Raw genomic sequence first — 21,096 nt, 5'->3', positions numbered from 1 at the left:
GTTTGTGAAAAGAGTGGAGAATTTACCATTGGGAAAGTTTGGTCAACACATAATTGTTCCTACCATTTGCAATGCTGTGTGCTGGGAAACATAAAAGGCCTAATTTATACCCTTAAAGAATATGTTGGGACTTCCCTGGTGGTGCAGTGGTTAAGAATCTGCCTGCCAATGCAGGGAACACGGGTTCGATCCCTGGTCCGGGAAGATCCCACATGCTGTGGAGCAACTAAGCACGTGCACCACAACTACTGAAGCCCACGTGCCACAACTACTGAAACCTGCGAGCCACAACTACTGAGCCCGCATGCCACAACTACTGAAGCCTGCGTGTCTAGAGCCTGTGCTCCGCAACAAGAGAAGTCACCTCAATGAGAAGCCCGCGCACCACAACTAGAGAAAGCCTGCATGCAGCAACAAAGACCCAACGCAACCAAAAATAAATAAATAAATAATTTTAGTTATTTAAAAAAAAAAAAGAATATGGTGTCTGTTGGCGAACCAGAGTCAGAAGTCCCACATAGGCTTTAAGAATTCAAGTAAGAGCCTGGATATGCTGTATTAGGAAAGTTTTCATAAATGCTTTTTCTCTCTCCAAATATCAGTATCATATACTATAGTTTTGTCAGAGTCAGAGACCCTAGAGAGATTTGCATTTTGTAATTAAGATGTTTTCACCTAAAGAGTAAAAAAAAATTTATTTTTTTTTATTTTTTAATTTTTTTGCGGTACGTGGGCCTTTCACTGTTGTGACCTCTCCCGTTGGCGGAACACAGGCTCCGGACGCGCAGGCTCAGTGGCCATGGTTCACGGGCCCAGCCGCTCCTCGGCATGTGGGATCCTCCCGGACCAGGGCACGAACCCGTGTCCCCTGCAGCGGCAGGCGGACTCTCAACCACTGCGTCACCAGGGAAGCCCCAAAATTTTATTTTTTTAAGGAAGGTGGTGTGTAGTAATTTGATAAAATTCCTGGCAAAGCATAGTCATGTTTACATCTTAAGTGCAAACAGACAAGATAGTGGAGGGCTATTCGAGGCAGATATTAATGGCTGTGAATTTTAGTTGGAATTAAAAGATTATGTCCATGGCATTCAGTAATCTAGTGCAGTGCTTTCAAAGGCTTTCTTACTCTTCTGGATAACTCCATCAACCAAAAGTTTGTTAAGCTTTATTTTCTGTAGATTCTTATATAGATGATGTTAAATGCTTTTTCAAACTACACCTTCTGTCTCCTTGAATAATAATAAGAGAACTTAACATTTATCGAGCCCTTTACTACCCCCCAGGCACTGAGTTAAGTATTATATATTTATTAATCTGTTTAATCTTCACTACAACCCTATGTAGTGGGTACTATGAAATCTATGTTTTAAAGGTGAGGAAACAGTGGGAAAGAGAAGTTAGACATATGCTAAGTGGCTAATCCAGAATTCGAACCCAGACATTCTGGTTCCAGAGTCCACACTCTTAATGCTATACTTCAGCTGCCTCTGGTCTAAGGGTAGTAAATGGAGAAGGAGCAGCGTGGGTTTTTTTTTCCCCCACTTGTGGTAAAACATATATAATGTAAAATTTATGATTTTATCTATTTTTTAAATGTACAATTCAGTGATATTAAGTACATACACATTGTTGTGCAGTCATCACCATCATCCACATTTTGTTTATCTATTCATGTGTTGATAGACGTTTGGGTCGTTTCCACTTCTTGGCTATTGTGAGTAATGCGGCTGTGAACATGGGTGTATAAATATCTCTTCAAGTACTTGCTTTGAATTCTTTTGGATATATACCCAGAAGTGGAATTGCTAGGTCATATGGTAATTTTATGTTTAATTTTTGGAGGAAGCAGCAATGTGCTTTTTTTTTTAAATATTTATTTATTTGGTTGCATTGGGTCTTAGTTGTGGCACGTAGGATCTTTGTTGCCGCATGAGGGATCTTAAGTTGCGGCATGCAAACCCTTTGTTGCCGCATGTGGATCTAGTTCCCTGATCAGGGATCAAACCCAGGCCCCCTGCATTGGGAGTGTGGAGTCTTAGCCACTGGACCACCAGGGAAGTCCCCAGCAATGTGCTTTTGAAAGCACATTGGGGGAAAAGATTGGGATTCAGGTTCTAAAGGTAAATTGAGTCAACATGCATTCTTTTTTAAAATTTATTTATTTGGCTGTGTTGGGTCTTAGTTGTAGCACGTGGGATCTTTCATTGTGGTGTGCAGGCTTCTCTGTAGTTGTGGTGCGCAGGCTTCTCTCTGGTTGTGGTGCGCAGGCTCCAGAGCACGTGGGCTCAGTAGTTGCAGCGTGAGGGCTTATTTGCCCAGTGGCATGTGGGATCTTAGTTCCCTGACCAGGGATTGAATCCGCATCTCTTTATTGGAAGGTGGATTCTTAACCACTTGACCACCAGCGAAGTCCCTCAGCATGCGTTCTTTTTTTTTTCTCTTAATTTATTTAATTAATTTATTCTTGGCTGCATTGGGTCTTCGTTGCTGTGCATGGGCTTTCTCTAGTTGCGGTGAGCGGGGGCTACTCTCCGTTGCGGTGCGCGGGCTTCTCATTGCAGTGGCTTCTCTTTGTTGCGGAGCACAGGCTCTTGGCGCGTGGGCTTCAGTAGTTGTGGCTTGCAGGCTCTAGAGCACAGGCTCAGTAGTTGTGGCGCATAGACTTAGTTGCTCTACGGCATGTGGGATCTTCCCCGACCAGGGCTTGAACCTGTGTCCCCTGCATTGGCAGGCAGATTCCTAACCATTGCGCCACCAGGGAAGCCCTCAACATGCATTCTTGACCACCTTTTTTTTTTAATTGAAGTATAGTTGATGTACAATATTATGTAAGTTTCAGGTGTACAACAGAGTGATTCACAATTTTAAACGTTATTGAGCATCTAAAATAGCTCTGGACTGACACAGGAAGAGTCTCTGTTCCCAAGAAGTTTACAGTCTTAGAAGGAAAGGTAAATATACATATAATATGATTTTACTAAACATCAGTGTAGGTTGAGTGCATAAGAGTCAAGTGCAAAGAGCTGTAAGGAATTCAGAGGAGAGCCCACCTTTTGGTGGGAAGAGGAAGAGGGGACACTGAATGAGAAACAGGAGGGAGGAGTCTGAAATCATACATCTAGTTTAAGGGAGTTGTTAGGCTCAAAATACCCCCAGAGAGTGCTTTGGAATGTTAGAAGGGGTGGCATGGTATTGAAAATGGCACATGAATTGTCTCTCTTCCAGAGTTTGTGCATCCTGTTCTCTTCAGTTCGCAGATGTGATTGCTTCTACTGCTTTGGAAGGTAGTTAAGAATCACAGTGAAGAAATTATGGACTTGGCATAACTTGTTGCTGTTACTCTGTCAAGCTGAAGATATATTATTAATATGGTCAACTATTATTTCCTAATACTTCTTTTCTTTCACATGCCTTCCTGTTTCTGCTACTTTAATAAGTGAGTAGTAAAGGTAATATCTTAGGATTTTAATCGTTTTCTTGTTACAGTTTAAGTAATTAATTCTGGGTGTTTGTTTTTTGTTGAGGTTAAGGTCAAATAATGAAATTCATCTAGCAGCATACTTGGGTAGTCTGAATCAGGGTTCTGCCATTATTACATTATATTCTTTCCAAATGTCTCAAGGAGTTTTGTTTTTCTGACAGACATCTTTCTTTTTAAATATGAATTTTAATTGTCTTTATACAGTTATCTGTTCGATTGTCTTTTAACAACACATTACAAAAAAAACTTTGACTTTCTTTAGTTTTGTAACTTTCTTTTGGGATCTTTCTTCAAAAGACACACCCCCCCAAAAAAACAAAACAAAACAAAACAAAAAATCACACAAAAGACATGCCCAGTGGGATTTGTTGTCAGTTATAACCAAATGCAGATTTTTTTTTTTTTGTCCTTGTATATTTGCAGGTCAACAACCTGATACTGGTTTTCATCAGGGAGAGCTATACAGTGGCTCACAGTTCATCTAGATTGGGACTTTACTTTCTTGATAGCCTCAGTGCCTAGGACAATGCTGGCACACAGGTGATAGATAAGTAGTTTACAGCCTGAACTCTGTTGGCATTTTAAAGTTTGCTAACTAGAGGATACCTCTGTTTAGTTGGCAGTTGGCTTCAAAATTAGTTAGGTATTTATTGGTAGCAATTCCTAACTGATACATCTCTTTTTTGCCCCTCCCTTCTTTTGCTTTTGTACTCCTCACCCCCTTTTCTGTGTGTGTGCCTGCATGTTACTTGTATTTATCAGCTTCGTGGCAATGGATGTTTCCTCAGTCCTGCTGGTATCCTCCAGGTGCCAGGCTTATTGACTTGCAGGCTGTTGAAGGATATATGGAGCCACAGTCTCTTATCTGCAGCTCTGAAATGCAAGAATTTTTGTTTGTTTGTTTTTTGGTAAGTTTGGTTCCACAACTAATTTAGGGGGACAACCTGTTCTACGCTGTCCCACTTGGTGCAGAAATGTGAACGTGCGTGATTATAGAGAGCTACTCTATGCGCCGTATTAGCTTTCCAAAATCTAAACAATACTGATAACTCTCAAATTTCTGTCTCTCCCTGGGAACCTCTCCTTTGTACTGTAGATGAACAAATCCAGTGGCCCACTTCATATTTCCTCTTGGATATCTAACAGGCATCTTTGACTTCTCTCTTTTTCACACGTGGTCTATCAGCAAATAAATACTATTTGCTCTCTATTCAAAATACTATCCAGAATTTGACCAACTTGATACCACCCCCTAGCCCCCAACTACAGCAGTGAGTGCCACTAACATCTCTAGCTTGGGTTATATCAGTAGCACCTTAACTGTTCTCTTTGCTTTGTTATTGCCCCTCTTCAGTCTGTTCTTAACATATTGATAGCAACCCAAGTGATTCTCTGCTTAAAACCCTCCAACGGCTTCCCATTTCAGTCTGAGTTCTTATTATGACCTACGAGAACAAACACGGTATGCTCCCTACCTACTACCCCCAACTCCATTACCTCTCTGACTTCATTTTCTACTAGTCTCTCTTTCCTCCATTCTGCTCCAACTACGTGGCCTTTTTGCTTTTCTCGGAAAATACCAAGCACATATGTATATCAGAGTCTTCGTGTTTGCTGTCCCCTCTGCCTATAATGGTTCTTCTACTGATTTCTACATGGGTAACTCCTTACTTCATTTACTCAAAAGTTACTTTATATTAGTGAGGTACTCTTTGGTCACCCTTGTCTAAAATTTCAAAAATCTTCTGCTTTTTCTTCTTAGCACTTGTCACTGTCTGATATTCTGAACACTGTTTATTATCTTGTTGTCTATTTCTCCCACTAAAATGTAAACTTCCTGAGGGAGGAGAGTTTTGTTTTATTTACATCTATATCCCTAGCTCCCAGAACAATTCCTGGCACATAGTATGTGCTCAGTAAATATTAGAGGATGCATGCATGTGTGAATGAATGATTTGGTTTCCATCACAGCAAAGTACTATGCTAAGCATGGTGGAGGATACAAAGATGGTTAAAAGTTTGTGTGCCCATGTCTGTGTAGGGGCAGAAATATAGCTAATAGGATAGAGGCAGTATGAGGTGAGTGACACATCTATCATCTTAAGAACTACCTTGCGTTCTATTCTTTATAATGCTTTCTTTATAGCTTCGGCTAGTGTATCTTCTGTTACACTTAGTCTTGTTTTATACCATTCCTAGTTAGTTTATAGAAACCTTGTCACACAAACTAAATGTTAATGTCCTTGAGAATAGGTATACACAATGATTTCCTTCTTTTATATTCCCCTACTATTATACTTAACTTTTTAAAAACTTCAAAAAATTTTATTTATTTGGCTGCGCCAGTTCATAGTCGCAGCACATGAGATTTTTAGTTGTGGCATGCAGGATCTTTAGTTGTGGCATGCGGGGTCTAGTTCCCTGACCAGGGATCGAACCCGGGCCCCCTGCATTGGGAGTGTGGAGTCTTAACCACTGGACCACCAGGGGAGTCCCTAAACTTTTCATTTTGAAATAATTTTAGGCTTAAAAGAAGTTGCAAAAAATAATACAAAGAATTGCCATAGTACAGTGATCAAATCAGAATGTGAACATTGATATAATTATTAATATCTTTTGAATTGAACCAAATATTTTCTTGTCCATATTCTACCTATAACATCAGTGTCAGTTAGACCCAATATTAGTTTTTGAGTTTCTTTTTGAGCAGTATTAACTACTTGTAAAGATTTATATTTAATGACTTTATTCTTTATTAGAGGTCTTCAGAAGAACGAAGAGAAAATTTACTTATTTTCTTTTTAATGGAATAACCTCATTTTAGCTATTACCGCTTATACATCTGACCTATATTGTAGGATATTGATGATCTTAGTTATCCTATATCTTGAAATGTTTTGGTCTTTTATCATCTTAGGAATTACTTTAGCATTACTCATCAATTATTCCCAACTGTGCTAAAAAAAAAAAACTAAAATAATAAGAAAATGGAAGAATGATGAATTGCCTAGAAGGATGATGCAGTAGTAAAATAAGTCATCACTACTTCAATTTTCTTACTGCTTTGCCCAAAGCATTACAGCATCTTTCAAGAAAGTGTACAAGAAGTTGGGGGATGCCATCTTAAACATTATGTAAGATGTTACCATTTGGGGTGAAAAGGATATGAAAGTTCTTTATACTACTATTTTTACAGTTTTTTTACATTTTCATTCAACATGTTTGATAACCCGTAATCTTTCGTTTTCCTCTAATAATGGCAAAGACAAGAAAACTAACAGGAAGACCTTTCACAGTTTTTAGAGGAACTAATAGATGAAAGCAGTGCAACTGATAGCAACACTGTAGGCTGTAATGATGATGGTAGAATTGATTGTATAAGCCAAGCTGCAGACTTTGAGTCTTCAGATGACAGTATCCTAGATGAATTTCCTCAAACTGAAGAATTTATGAGTGGACAATATACTTCTGAGGGCGGGGTGTGGGCGGGGAGTATGATGTCCTCATCGAGGAATCATTCAACAGGAAGGACTTCAGAATGCAATATTTTCTTTCTTTCTTTCTTTCTTTGGCTGTGCCGGGTCTTAGTTGCAGCATGTGGGAATCTTCGTTGTGGCATGCAGGATCTTTGTTGTGGCAGGTGGGATCTAGTTCCCTGACTAGGGATCGAACCTGGGCCCCCTGCATTGGGAGTGTGGAGTCTTAGCCACTGGACCACCAGGGAAGTCCCCAGAGTGCAATATTTTCAGGAAGAATCCAAACCATTCCAATTTGCTAAAAGCATGTACAATGGTGTTCTTTCATCTTTTATGATGTTTTTATACCAAAACTTACTTGATGTGGTTTGTAAGCGGACAGATGCCAAAGACAGGTGTGTGTACGGAGGTGACTGGAAGGAAACATGTAGAAATGAAAAAGAAAAATCATTGGATTGATAGTTTAATTGGTATTTATTAGTCTAAAACTGAGAACGCTTGCATTTGTGGAGCGTAGAAGATGATCGTCCTGGGCTTCCCTGGTGGCGCAGTGGTTGGGAGTCCGCCTGCCGATGCAGGGGATGCGGGTTCGTGCCCCAGTCCGGGAAGATCCCACATGCCATGGAGCGGCTGGGCCTGTGAGCCATGGCTGCTGAGCCTGTGCGTCCGGAGCCTGTGCTCTGCAACGGGAGAGGCCACAACAGTGAGAGGCACCGCAAAAAAAAAAAAAAAAAAAAAAAAAAAAGATGATCGTCCTCTCTTCAGCAAAATTAAGAAGTAAGTTTTCAAAGTTGTGTTTGATCATGTGAGGGGGGGGAAAAAAACCCAAGAGTGACAGTAAGCTAGAACTTTACTTGAGATTTACCTGAAATCTAGAATCAAAGTTTATAGAATGGCTATGTTCCAAGTTCATCCATGACAGTTGATGACTAGTCAGTTGCATTGTAAAGAATAGTGCCTGTTTTGGGTATTTATATCTTCAAAACCAGGAAAATACGGATAAAAATTTGGATTTGCTGTTTAAATTCTTTTTTTAAATTAACTAATTAATTTATTTTAAAATTAATTAATTTATTTTTGGCTGTGTTGGGTCTTCATTGCTGTGCACAGGCTTTCTCTAGTTGTGGCGAGCGAGGGCTACTCTTCTTTGCGGTGTGCCGGCTTCTCATTGCGTTGGCTTCTCTTGTTGCGGAGCACAGGCTCTAGGCGTGTGGGCTTTGGTAGTTGTGGTGCATGGGCTTAGTTGCTCCGCGGCATGTGGGATCTTCCTGGACCAGGGATCGAACCCGTGTCCCCTGCATTGGCAGGCGGATTCTTAAACACTGCGCCACCAGGCAGGTCCTAAATTCTTACTAAAATTTCTAATAAAGGTATTTTTAGCCCAAATGATAAATGATAATGCAATGATAAGTTTTTGTGGTATACTGAGGGTTAAAGGTGAATCACATGTCGTAAAGAAAGCAGTGTTATTGTCTGCATATACAAAATAATTGTCCTGAGTCACCTTGTTAAAAATTGTTGTCACACTGTAGTATGACGTAACTCCACCAAAGTTCACAGAAGGTATATGTCAAATGGGATTGTCATTATATTATATCGTTTCTCAACCTTGGCACTATTGATATTTTGGGCTGAATAATTCTTTGTTGTGGGGGGCTATCCTGTACACTGTAGGATGTTTGGCAACATCCCTGGCCTCTATTCATGAGATGCCAGTAGCACCCCTCTCCTGGAATTGTGACAACCAAAAATGTCTTCCAACATTGCCAAATGCGCCCTGGGGGCAAAATCTCCCCAGGTTGGGGGACCACCTCATCAGAAGAATGTGAAACTACTTTCAGGGGAGGCTTGGGTATCAGATATTATGGTGTTTTGAGAAGAATGGGTTGTTAATTTTGTTGAGTGATTATTCTGAGTAGTATGGGAAATATAAATAGATTGACTTTTTCATTCTGGAACACTTTTTTCATTTTCTAGCAGATTTAAATCCAGAAGTGGATCTTTGGACAGATTTTGAAGTAGACTGTGGCAGGCAGTTTTACTGGGTTGAAATAATTACATTCACTTAATGCTTTGATAAAAATTTCTTTGCTTTTGAAGAGAAGCCTTCCATTTTTTCAAGAGTATTCATTGAAATAAACTGACCGGGGCACAATTTTATGTGATTTCATGTGATGTTGACCACCAGGAAGAGAATAATTTCAGATTTTTTTCTTATATAAATAAAAGAACTTTAAAGTGTGCCTAATTCAAGATAATATCAACACAAAATCACGAGGCACTAAAGGGTCAACCATGAATTAAATGCATTTCAAAAAGAAAGCGTGTAGGCTTAAAACCCTCTGTAATAAGGTGGTTTGTTCCATACACACTGTTACTTTGAGCTTATCTTGACTGAAATAATTCTATTGTTTCCATTTAAGCCAATTTGTGAAATTAAATTTAAATGAAAATATTCTTTAAAGTTGGATTTTCCATTTGGATTCTAATAATTATGGAGAGATGTCTGGATATTTAGGAGGCCAACTCTTTATTGTGATTAAAGACATTTAGGTTGTAAAACTAGAAAGTTGGTTTTTATTTTTCTTGTTCTGAAAGGATTAGCTTTTACCTCTGCCCTTCTAACATTTGTCCGAAACGTGTCACATTCGCTCGTCAGTTGTCTTGCCCTACTCCAGAATACTCCCCTGCAATATCAGAATTATCCTGCTCTACTTACTTTATTTGGGAATTATGATTTCTTTGCATGATGATTTGGAGCTATTCCCACTTTTTATTATAACACATGGCCAGATGACTATGTAGTGTTCTGTGCCATTGTTTGTTCACATTAGTCTCTCTTTACTAGTTTCTATCCCTCAAAGTGCCTTTATTTTTGGCTTTTTAAATTCCGTCTTCTTAGACTAGTGTTTTGATAACAGGGTAAGCTTCAGATCTGAAACAGTTGGAGAATGTAGTGGCAGACGAAAATCATGTCAGCTGAAGCAGGACTTGAAAGTAGTTTTCTGTCTTGTGGCTCCATCATTTGGCATTCAAATACTTACATTTCTACTCCAGATTGATCATGTATTCCAAGGAGAAAGGGTCTATCTACCATCTTGTTCCTTTAACCAGCTATGTGACCTTGAAAACGTCACTTAATTTCTTTGAGTATTAGTTTGCCTCTAAATAGGAGGCTTCTGGGTGTGCTCGTGTGACAGGACAGTTGTGAGGAGCACATCAACTGATAGCAGTTAGATATGGAAGACTTGATTGTTGTGGATCAGGAAATGTCCTATTCAGTGCTGGAGCCCCAACACTAAAGCACAGGGCCTGGCACTCGGGAATTATTTGTGGGGCGAATGAATTGGCAAAGATTTTAAATAGCTGTTTATTGCCTGTAAGTCCAAAGTTACTGTAATATTTTAATTTCATCCTGTATCCCCCATGCCCTAATTCATCCCTAATTTTCAAGATATAACTAAACATTTACCTTCTCCGTAGACTCTTTCTCACTGTACACACTTCTCCCTTCCAAGTTTCTAGTGCTCATTAGTACCACTTGTGAACTAGTTTGTATTGTTAGCTTATCCTCCCAAGATTTGATGTAATTTTATAGTTGACACCCATATATACACACTACCTGGATTTTACCATTACCATTTTTACAGTACTTCCTTTATCATATATCCATCTATCCATTCTTCCATCTATCAATCCAAACTGATTTCTTGATGGTATTCTAAGTACATTTCAGACATTAGTACACTTTCTTTTTTTCAGGCCCTTGAAAGTGAAAGCGTGGTGTCCTGGCCACTGGACCGCCAGAGAATTCCTTACACTTTCGTCTAAGTACCTGAGCATGCATTTCCTTATCTAGAGTTCAATGCTTGTTTCTAGCCTTTTCCTTTTGATGCAGATTTATATACAATGAAATGCACAAATCTTAAGAGTACATTGTGTATGTGTTGAGATCACCCTGTATATATTCTGTAGCTTATTCTTTTCATTTATTATGTCCAGGACAGCTTTCCTTGTAGATGAACCCTGATCTTTCTAATTGCTACATAGTTTTCCTAATATGGACGGATCAAGTTTATTTAGCTATTGATAGACATTTAAATTTTTTATACTTTGCTGCAGTAAATATATTTGGCAGATGTATAGTATAGAGACCTAGAAGTGGAGTTGCTAGGTGATTAAAGGGTATGCACATTTTCAATTTAATTAAAAAATTTAATAAAAGCCTGCAAGTTGCCAACCAAATAGTCTATAACAATTAAAACTTACACCAGTAGTGTTTCCCTGCATTCTCACCTACGCTGAATATCATCATTCTCTTAATTTTTGGCAGTTCCTTTGGGAAATCGTTTTACTTTATATTTCTTTGAATACTAGTGAGGCTGTATATGGTCTTTCCAACTAGTTTTTAAGCTTTTCTAGGGCAAGGGCTGAGATCATCTACCACCTTCATATCTGCTCCCTGAGTATTTGCTAACTGAATGGATGAGTGCTGCCAAAGCATTCCTGCTGTTGGGTTGAGGCTGAAGAAGGGATGAATGAGCTAAGTGTGTGAGACGTTAAAGCTGAAGTTGCTCAATGCATGTGTGTGTTAAATAAATAAAGGAACTCTTCTTTCCTCCTTGTTTTCTCCTCTTCCGTGTGAGGCAGGATAGTGAGGTAGTTAAGAATCCAGGCTCTGGGGACTTACCTGGTGGTCCAGTGGTTAAGACTCCACGCACCCAATGCAGGGGGCCTGGGTTCGATCCCTGATCGGGGAACTAAGATCCCACATACTGCAACTAAACCCACATGCGCTGCAGCTACTGAGCCTGTACGCTCTAGGGCGCTCGTACTGCAACTAGGGAAGCCCGCACGCCAAAACTAGAGAGCCCAAACACCACAATGAAGAGCCAGTGCAGCCAAAATAAATAAACTAATTAATTTTTTAAAAAGGATATACTTCTGTATTCAATTTAAAAAAAAAAAAGAATCCAGGCTCTGGAGACAGATTTTGTGGATTCATATCCCAGCTTTGCCTTTTAGCTGTGCAACCTTGGGCAATTTTAATCTTTGTGTTTCAGTTTTCTCATTTATAACATAGAGAATAGTAGTACCTTGCTTATAGGGTTGTTGTAGGCATTAAATTATTATTGGTAAATTGTATAGAATGGTGCTTGGCATTCAGTATATGCTGTTATTATGTTAACTATGTTATCTTTCCCTTCTGCATGTACAGTATTTGAGCATCTGTGATGAATGTCTGGAATGTGACAGTTGAAAAGGACTCTACCTTGAAGCTTATAGACTTGAGGCTTGTTTAGGGGAGTGGGAAGACACTTGACAGGCCTGGATGATAGGGTGGGGACTGAAAGGATGTAATTGGTAAGTTAAATTGTCCCCCCAGTGAGTAAGGAAGAATTTTGAAGGCCAAGTTAAGGAATTTAGGTTGTTATTGTTGTTTTGTTTTGGGGGGTTTTTTGTTTGTTTGTTTTTGGTTTTTGGGTTTTTTTGGCTGTGCTGCGCGGCTTGTGAGATCTTAGTTCCCCGACCAGGGATTGAACCCAGACCCTCAGCAGTGAGAGTGCCCAACCTTAACCACTGGACCACCAGGGAATTCCTGGATTGTTTTCTTAAGTGATGGGAAGCCATCACTTAAGATGATGGATTTACAGCTGGATTGGATTTGCATTTGAGACCAACTTTTTTTTTTTTAATATTTATTTATTATTTATTTATTTTGGCTGCGCTGGGTCTTAGTTGCAGCTTGCAGGATCTTCACTGCGGCATGCAGGATCCTTAGTTGCGGCACGCATGCAGGATCTAGTTCCCCAACCAGGGATCAAACCCAGGCCCCCTGCATTGGGAGCGCGGAGTCTTACCCACTGGACTACCAGGGAAGTCCTGAGGCTGACCATTTTGAAAGCAGTGTAGAGGGTAGACTAGATGGGAGAGAGGCTGGAGGACGTTGGTAACAATTGAGGTAAGGGATGATAAGGTCTTGAAATGAGGGTGTGTCTGTATGGCTAGAGAAGAAGCAATTGATTTGAGAACCACTTCGGGAATAGAATTAAGAGTGGTTATTGTTAAAGAAGTAAAGTACAGTTCAGAGAAAGTGCAGACCCTGGGCGGTCTCTATAGTGTCATAGAGATGGTCTGGAAGGCAAACTCTGTAGAGGCAAATGAAGTTAAATACTTTATAGAATCACAGTCACTTTATAAAAGAAATGATATTTTAATAGCTAAAAGATAGGACATGATCTCAGAGTAAAGCATAGTTCTTTAATACTTAACCTATGAAAAACTCACTGCAATCCCCTCTCCCCCCGCTCTTTTTCATTTTCCTATAGACTTGTCCACAGACCAGCATTTGGCAATCACTAGAGTAGTCTAATTACATCCTTTTGCAAGTAAGGAAGCAGGACCAAAGTTACACAGCTTCGAGTCAGAGTTTGGACTAGAATCCAGGTCTTGACAGGTACTTTAGTTTTTTTCCATAGTCCTATGCTGTGCTCTTCTGATCTAAATTTGGTTTTCCATTTATGAGGTATTGACTGGCTTTTGGTTCCAGAGATTAATCTCAGATGTGTTTAAGCATCTAAGTTTCAAGCCAGTGGAACCCCAAAACAAACTGTGATCTAGATCATGGGTATACATAGAAGTAGCAGCCAAAAAGTCTTTAAGACTTTTCAGTCTTGTCCATTTATTAGACTTATCCCCAAGTAGGTTGAGATTGAGTGTTCATAGAAATTTGGGAGACTTAGTCCTTTGATCTAAAGTTATAGTCAATAGGGACTTCCCTGGTGGTCCAGTGGTTAAGACTTTGCGCTTCCAATGCAGGGGGTGTGGGTTCGATCCCTTGTAGGGGAACTAAGATCCCACATGCCACACAGCGTGGCTAAATAAATAAGTAAATAAATAAGTTATAGTCAACAGAAAGGATATTTATAGCTTGAGATTTACAGAAAGATAACATTGAAAATAGCTGGCTTGCAAATGAAACAGTTGTGCTCCTGTGTCAGAGTCTAACTTAGGTTTGTAAGGTGTGAGAAAAACCCAAGACACTATTTCAAGGCTGAGCATTCGAGTGGCAGGCAGGTTGAGGATGATGGCGAGGATGATGGTGAGGACGGAGAAGGGGTGAAGCAGCCTTGAGGAGTCCTTGTGAGGACTGCTTCCCCTCAGAGCATGCACGGTCCCAGGGAATGAAGAAGAAAGGTATGGGTGGATGTAGAAAGTAGGTAAAAGCCCCCCACCCCCAGTCTTAAAAAGAGCCTTACTTTAGGTGGAGAGGGAGTGGCTTGGAGATCTGTTACTGTATTTTTAATCTTACCACAGCAGTGGTGTCTTTTAAAAGTTTTTTTTGTGACCAAAAATTGGTAGGCCTTGGCCCTATTTTGTCTTCGGATGACTGGAGCATTCTTTCGTATTGATATGCTTATGTTAATGATACCGATGTTGGAAAAGCTCTGAGAAGACCCATCTGGATTCCTGGCCATAGTGTTTATTAGACTTTTTGTGTGCTGCAGGAAAGGAAGTGTTCCCCTACAGGGAGATTATTAAACTAAGGGATTCTGGAATCACTTTAGGATTAAAGAATGTTAGAATCAGGAGAAACCTTAGCAATGGTCTATTTCAATCTTATTTTATTTTCGGAGAAACAAACTCACATGGAACGAGGAACTTGTTGAGGCGTACATAGTTTCTTAAATTGCCAAGTCTAGAACCATCGTCTTCTTACTCCTGGCCTAGTGTTCTTACCATGATACCATTTAATTGTTGAAACAATTCATATTTTAAAAAGTAGACGGGAATTATAGTACTAGCTTTTGAGAGGAGTTAGGAAGAAACACTTGAATGTTTTTATAGCATGTGAATAATATAATTAATGTTAGGGATGATGACACTTGACAAAACCAGAGAATGAAGAAAGGTGTATCTTTGTGTTTTTAAATTGGAGGTTATTTTTCAACTCTAGTACCAGAGTAATTCAAACTATGTTATTATTTAAATTTTGTCTTTCAGTTATAATAATCTGTCCACTGTTGGGAGTGTGTGCACCAGCGTGCACAAAACTACCCAGTGATTATCTCTAGGATGAAGTAGATAATCATTGATTCTGGGAGTTGAGCTTATACCAGTTTGGGTGACTGGTTGTACACATTGTATTGGAGTGCGAATTGGTTTGCATGTCATTGCTTTTCATTTCTGCAGGTTTTGTAGTGCATCCCTGAGCATGAGTGCAGAATGAAGCGACGTTTGGATGACCAGGAGTCACCGGTGTATGCGGCCCAGCAGCGTCGGATCCCTGGTAGCACAGAGGCTTTTCCTCACCAGCACCGGGTGCTTGCCCCTGCCCCTCCTGTGTATGAAGCGGTGTCTGAGACCATGCAGTCAGCCACAGGAATTCAGTACTCTGTGACACCCAGTTACCAGGTAAACTGGAGCCCATCAAGGGACTAGGGGTGAAAGAGGAACACTGGTGATTTTACCCAATTAAAAAATTTTTATTAAACATTCAGATATTAAAAACTTTATTTATGGGGGCTTCCCTGGTGGCGCAGTGGTTGAGAGTCTGCCTGCCGATGCAGGGGACACGGGTTCGTGCCCCGGTCCGGGAAGATCCCACATGCCGCGGAGCGGCTGGGCCCGTGAGCCATGGCCACTGAGCCTGCACGTCCAGAGTCTGTGCTCCGCAACGGGAGAGGCCACAACAGTGAGAGGCCCGCGTATCGCAAAAACAACAACAACAACAAAAAATTTATTTATGAGATATATGTAAGGTATAAAAAATAATGTAAACAGTGTACACTTGTGTATTTACCATGCACATTTTTAAAAAAAAAATGTTGTCATGACCTTTGAAGTTCACTGTCTCTCCCTGATCCCTTTTCCTTTTCCCTCCCTTTAGAGGTAGCCACTAATCTGAACTCTGGGTTTATTATTCCCTTGACTTTATTTCGTGTTTTAAAATCATTTATTTATTTTTGATTGATTGGAGTATAGTTGATTTATAATGTTGTGTTAGTTTCAGGTGTACAGCAAAGTGAATCAGTTATACATATACATATATCCACTCTTTTTTAGGTTCTTTTCCCATCTAGGCCATTACAGAGTATTGAGTAGAACTCCCTGTGCTATATAAAATCATTTTGTTTATACCGCTAGACAATAAAGTTGTTTAGTTTGGGTATTTTTGAACTTGTATATAAATGAAAACATATATTTTCTTCTTTGACTCACTTTTTTTTTCACTCAGTGTGGTTCCTAAGACTTACCCATATTTAGTATGTGACCAATTGAGTGAGTCATTCTCATTTAGTTATGAATTATATTAATATATCCAATTAATTTATCCATTCTTCTGTTGATGGACTATCAGGCTGTTTCCAGACTTTTCCTGTTAGACAGGAACTGTGGTGAACGTTCTTAGGTTCTCCTAGTGCAGTGGTACTCACAGTGGCAATTCACAGTGACAAGACAAGCTTGCAACAGAATGTAAGTCAATGCACTACGTTTTTTATCAAGAGGGTTTTGCTATAGGAATTTAAAACGGCAGTGGAATTAAACAGTGTGCTTAGTTGTGAAGCACAACTGTGTGAAGAAGTTGGTTTACATCCTGGTGTAAGCTCTTTGTTTTTGCAGACCACTCAGTGGGTCTGAGGGCACAGTAGGAAGTTTCTTGAGTGCCTAGGAGATGGATTACTGGGTCATAGGGTGTGCACATCTTCACCCTTAGCAGGTAATGTCAAATTGTTTTTCAAAGCTGTACCAGTTTGTTGTTGTTGGGTTTCTTTTTGGTGCATTGGGTCTTTGTTGCTGCGCACGGGCTTTCTCTAGTTGTGGCGATCAGGGGCTACTCTTTGTCGTGGTGCACAGGCTTCTCATTGTGGTGGCTTCTCGTTGCGGAGCATGGGCTCTAGGTGCGCAGCCTTCAGTAGTTGTGGCACGTGGGCTCAGTAGTTGAGGCACGCGGGCGCTAGAGCATGCGGGCACCAGTAGTTGTGGCACGTGGGCTCAGTAGCTGTGGCTCTTGGGCTCTAGAGCGCAGGCTCAGTAGTTGTGGTGCACGGGCTTAGTTGCTCTGCGGCATGTGGGATCTTCCTGGACCAGGTATTGAACCCGTGTCCCCCTGCATTGGCAGGCAGATTCCCAACCACTGCACCACCAGGAAGTCCCAAAGCTGTACCAATTTATTTATATTTACATAGCACTCTATATTGCTATCATTGCATATCCTGATCAACAACTGATCATTCATCTCTTGTCTGTTCACTCTGTTCTGTAAAAATGGAAGAAATTTGTGTTTTGCCTTTTTTTTTTTTTTTTTTTTTGCGGTACGTGGGCCTCTCACTGTTGTGGCCTCTCCCGTTGCGGAGCACAGGCTCCGGACGCACAGGCTCAGTGGCCATGGCTCACGGGCACAGCCACCCCGCGGCATGTGGGATCTTCCCGGACCAGGGCACGAACCCGTGTCCCCTGCATCGATAGGCGGACTCTCAACCACTGCGCCACCAGGGAAGCCCTGCCCTTTTTAATTATATGAAAATAAATATCACCATTTAAAGAAAAATGATATAATGTAACTTCTGACCCCTCAGACTTTATCCCACTGGTGCATTTCTCGGGTATCCAAAATTTTGTATGCATATACAAGCATATGTTTATTTACCTGCCTAATTATTTAGATACACTTCTCTCTTCTCATAATTTGGACCATACAGTGTATACTGTTCTACTGTTTGTTCTTTTCACTTAATATATAGTGGACAACTTTCCACTTGAATGTGTGTATAGATCCAAGTAAGTTTTTAAAAAATCATTGCATTTATAATATTCCATTCCAGGTCAGTCTGAACCATAATTTATTTAACTAGTCTGGAGAGGCCTTCTTCTACCTAAGTTATTAGTGACTTTTAAAAAGGTTTGGCTGGCACGGGAGTTCCCTGGTGGCCTAGTGGTTAGGATTCTGGGCTTTCACTGCTGTGGCCTGGGTTCAGTCCCTGGTCAGGGAACTGAGATCCCGCAAGCCATGTGGTGTGGCCAGAAAAAATAAAGTAAAAATTAAAAAAATAAAAAGATTTGGCTGGTACTGGGAACATAAATTGGCATAATCTTCCTTGAGAGCAATTTGACAGTTTGTGTCAGATTCTTTAGTTATTTTTTTACCTAGAAATGGAATTTCTAGGAATTTATTATAAGAAAACAATCAAGGAAGAGGGAAACCCAGGTGAAATAGGAAATGGTAATTCCTTAGGTGTCACTGTTCCTTTGGAGTCCCCCTTGAAGCAGTATAGTGCCTTCATATGGGACTGGGTGCAGCAGTCGGAGGACTGCTACAGATCAAATCGTTAGGTTAGGACTTAGAGGAAAGAAAAGTTGCGTGTTTCCCTTGGGTGATTACTTTTTTTTTTAAGATTTATTTATTTTTTATTTATTTATTTTTTTGGCTGCGTGTGGTACGCTGGATCTTTCATTGCAGTACATGGGCTCTTCGTTGCAGCGTGTGGGTTTTCTCTCTCTAGGTGAGGCGCACGAGCTCAGTAGTTGTGGCACACGGGCTTAGTTGCCCCGAGGCATGTGGGATCTTAGTTTCCTGACCAGGGATCAAACCTGCGTCCCCTGCATTGTAAGGTGGATTCTTTACCACTGGACCAACAGGGAAGTCCCTGGGTGATTACTTTTATCTGAACTAGTTCAGGACTTTTTCCTACACTGGGGATAGTTACATTTATTCCTATACTGGAAGCTATAATGTGCTCTTATAAAACCAGCCATCTCAAATATTTATAAACTCCAATTAAGTCTTGTAAAAACCTGTCCAGCACATGCATGTTGGAATATAGAAGCTCAGAATAATAACTCTTCTTGCAAGAGATATATTAGAGCTTTTAGAATTGTCTAAATAGTTTCTTTTTACTCCTAAGGTTTATTGTTTCTGTGGATTTGTAAATAGTTGCTGTATTTCCCACCCTCCGCTCTGCCCAGGGTAATCTTTATAAATCTGTGGGGACTTGGGAAAAAAACATTCTCTCTTAAGTTGTAGTACACAGCTTACATTGGTTTTTTTTGTTTTTTGTGGTACGCGGGCCTCTCACTGTTGTAGCCTCTCCCGTTGTGGGGCACAGGCTCCAGACGCGCAGGCTCAGTGGCCATGGCTCACGGGCCCAGCCGCTCCACGGCACGTGGGATCCTCCCAGACCGGGGCACGAACCCGTGTCCCCTGCATCAGCAGGCGGACTCTCAACCACTGCGTCACCAGGGAAGCCCTGCAACTTACATTGTTTTAAGGTGTCATGTTATTCGGTCTCCTTGTTTTGGAGATGTGGCAACTCAGGTATATTGTCCTTGGTTGTCTTCTGCAGTGATTAACAGTTCTGAAATAGGAAAATTTTAAAAGCTTTGGAAATTTTATATAGCATTTCTTGCAACAGAAATAGAAGGAAAGGGGCTTGTGCTTTTATTTTACTCTTAAACTTATAAGAGGACAAGAGAGAATAAAAAAGAAATATGTTTGAGGCCAAACCACCAACGATTTGGAAGAAATTTTAAAATTTTAATTTTAGAAGTAGCAAATAAGGGAGTTCCCTGGTGGTCCAGTGGTTAGGACTCAGCGCTTTCACTGCCAGGGCCCAGGTTCAATCCCTGGTAGGGGTACTAAGATCCAGAAAGCCGTGCAGTGCGGCAAAAAAAAAAAAAAAAAATTAGTAGCAGGTAAGGATAAGCAGCATAAATAAAACAAAATAAAAATCTTCTCTAATCCTACTACCACAAGATAAAATGCTAACATTTTACTATATATTTGTTGTCTAGGATTTAAAATCTTAATTGTATTTTTTTTCTGAGTGTTGACTAAGAATTTTTTTATTCTAGTATAGTTATTTACAGTGTTGTGTTAGTTTCAGGTGTACAGCAAAGCGCTACAGAAAAATTATATATATATATATATATATATATTCTTTTTAAAATCCTTTTCCATTACAGGTTATTAAAAGATACTGAGTATAATTCCCTGTGCCATACTGTAGGTCCTTGTTGGTTATCTGTTTTATATATAGTATGTTTACATATTAATTCCAAACTCCTAATTTATCCTTAGTGTATGTATTATATATACTGCTTTGTAATGTGCTTTTTAAAAAATTAAAAGTTTAAATCCATATGCAACACATGAGTACATTCAATTTATGGATTGTGAACATTTTTAAATGTTAAATGATATATATGCATCTATATCAGTGCTATTCAAACTGTGGTCCACAGATGGCTGATGTGAATACTTTCATACTAGTCTGTAATGAGATAAGTACAGAAATGAAGCATGTTTAGAAACTTTTATAGCAGTTGGACATTGTAATTTTATATTTGTAAAACCTAGTAATGAAAATTATGGGCTTATGTATTTTTTATCTCACTTTTCTAGTAATTCATTTTTATTGTATTTTATAAAAGTAGTGGTCCATGATGGATTGGAATTTAAGAAAAAAGAAAAACTTGTCCTTTACCACAGATAGTTTGAGATGTGCTGAGCTATATAATTTTTAATAGCTGCAGAATTCTGTTGTAATCTGGGTGGACTATAATTTATTTCACCAGTTCCCTTTTGTGGGAAATTTGAGTTTCTGATTATCTTTGTGTATGCAAAGATATGTGTGCATGTTCTTTAGAGGCATCGGGGGAAGAATGCGTAAAGCTTGAAGCTTCTTATCTGTATTTTGTCCATTCCAGGTTTCAGCCGTTCCACAGAGCTCCGGCAGTCATGGGCCCACCATAGCAGCAGTTCATAGCAGCCATCATCACCCAACAGCTGTGCAGCCCCATGGAGGCCAGGTGGTCCAGAGTCATGCTCATCCAGCTCCACCAGTTGCACCAGTGCAGGGGCAGCAGCAGTTTCAGAGGCTCAAGGTGGTATTCAACTCCTTCCATTTCTCTCTTAGCAAGTAACATTGGCTTCAGCCTATTGGTAGTGGTGTAACAACTTTTAACAGTAGACTGGGGGCGTTGAATCGCAAGAAGTTGTACTTTGCTTTTGTTTTGAAACCTACTTAGATTTCCTGTCTTAGCACCAGTGCCTGATCCAGAAAATACATTCAAGAAATGTTTTTGGAATGTATGAATGCATGGTATTCAAACGGTCCAGGACTGAGGGGCTATTTTCAT

At 40.0% G+C, this 21,096-nt stretch overlaps 1 protein-coding gene across 3 annotated transcripts in view; it reads left to right on the top strand.

The window, feature by feature from the left end:
• The window catches only part of SIN3A (SIN3 transcription regulator family member A), a 66,682-nt gene that overhangs the window by 6,034 nt on the left and 39,552 nt on the right, over positions 1 to 21,096 (top strand). For 2 of the 3 annotated variants that reach the window (XM_082855063.1, XM_082855061.1), the window contains exons 2-3: positions 15,151 to 15,372; positions 20,665 to 20,841. In XM_082855063.1, coding sequence (XP_082711189.1) covers positions 15,184 to 15,372; positions 20,665 to 20,841 — 366 coding nt within the window. In that variant the 5' untranslated portion in view covers positions 15,151 to 15,183. Of the gene's footprint in view, positions 1 to 2,816; positions 3,285 to 15,150; positions 15,373 to 20,664; positions 20,842 to 21,096 lie in introns of those variants that run through there. The other variant, XM_082855062.1, reaches the window with a different exon arrangement.

This window comes from Leucopleurus acutus (assembly GCF_964270905.1).
Source record: "Leucopleurus acutus genome assembly, chromosome: 1".
In the NCBI taxonomy this organism is placed as follows: Eukaryota; Metazoa; Chordata; class Mammalia; order Artiodactyla; family Delphinidae; genus Leucopleurus; species Leucopleurus acutus.
The sequence above is the reverse complement of the archived record's forward strand: the minus strand, read 5'-3'. Positions and strand labels throughout refer to the sequence as shown.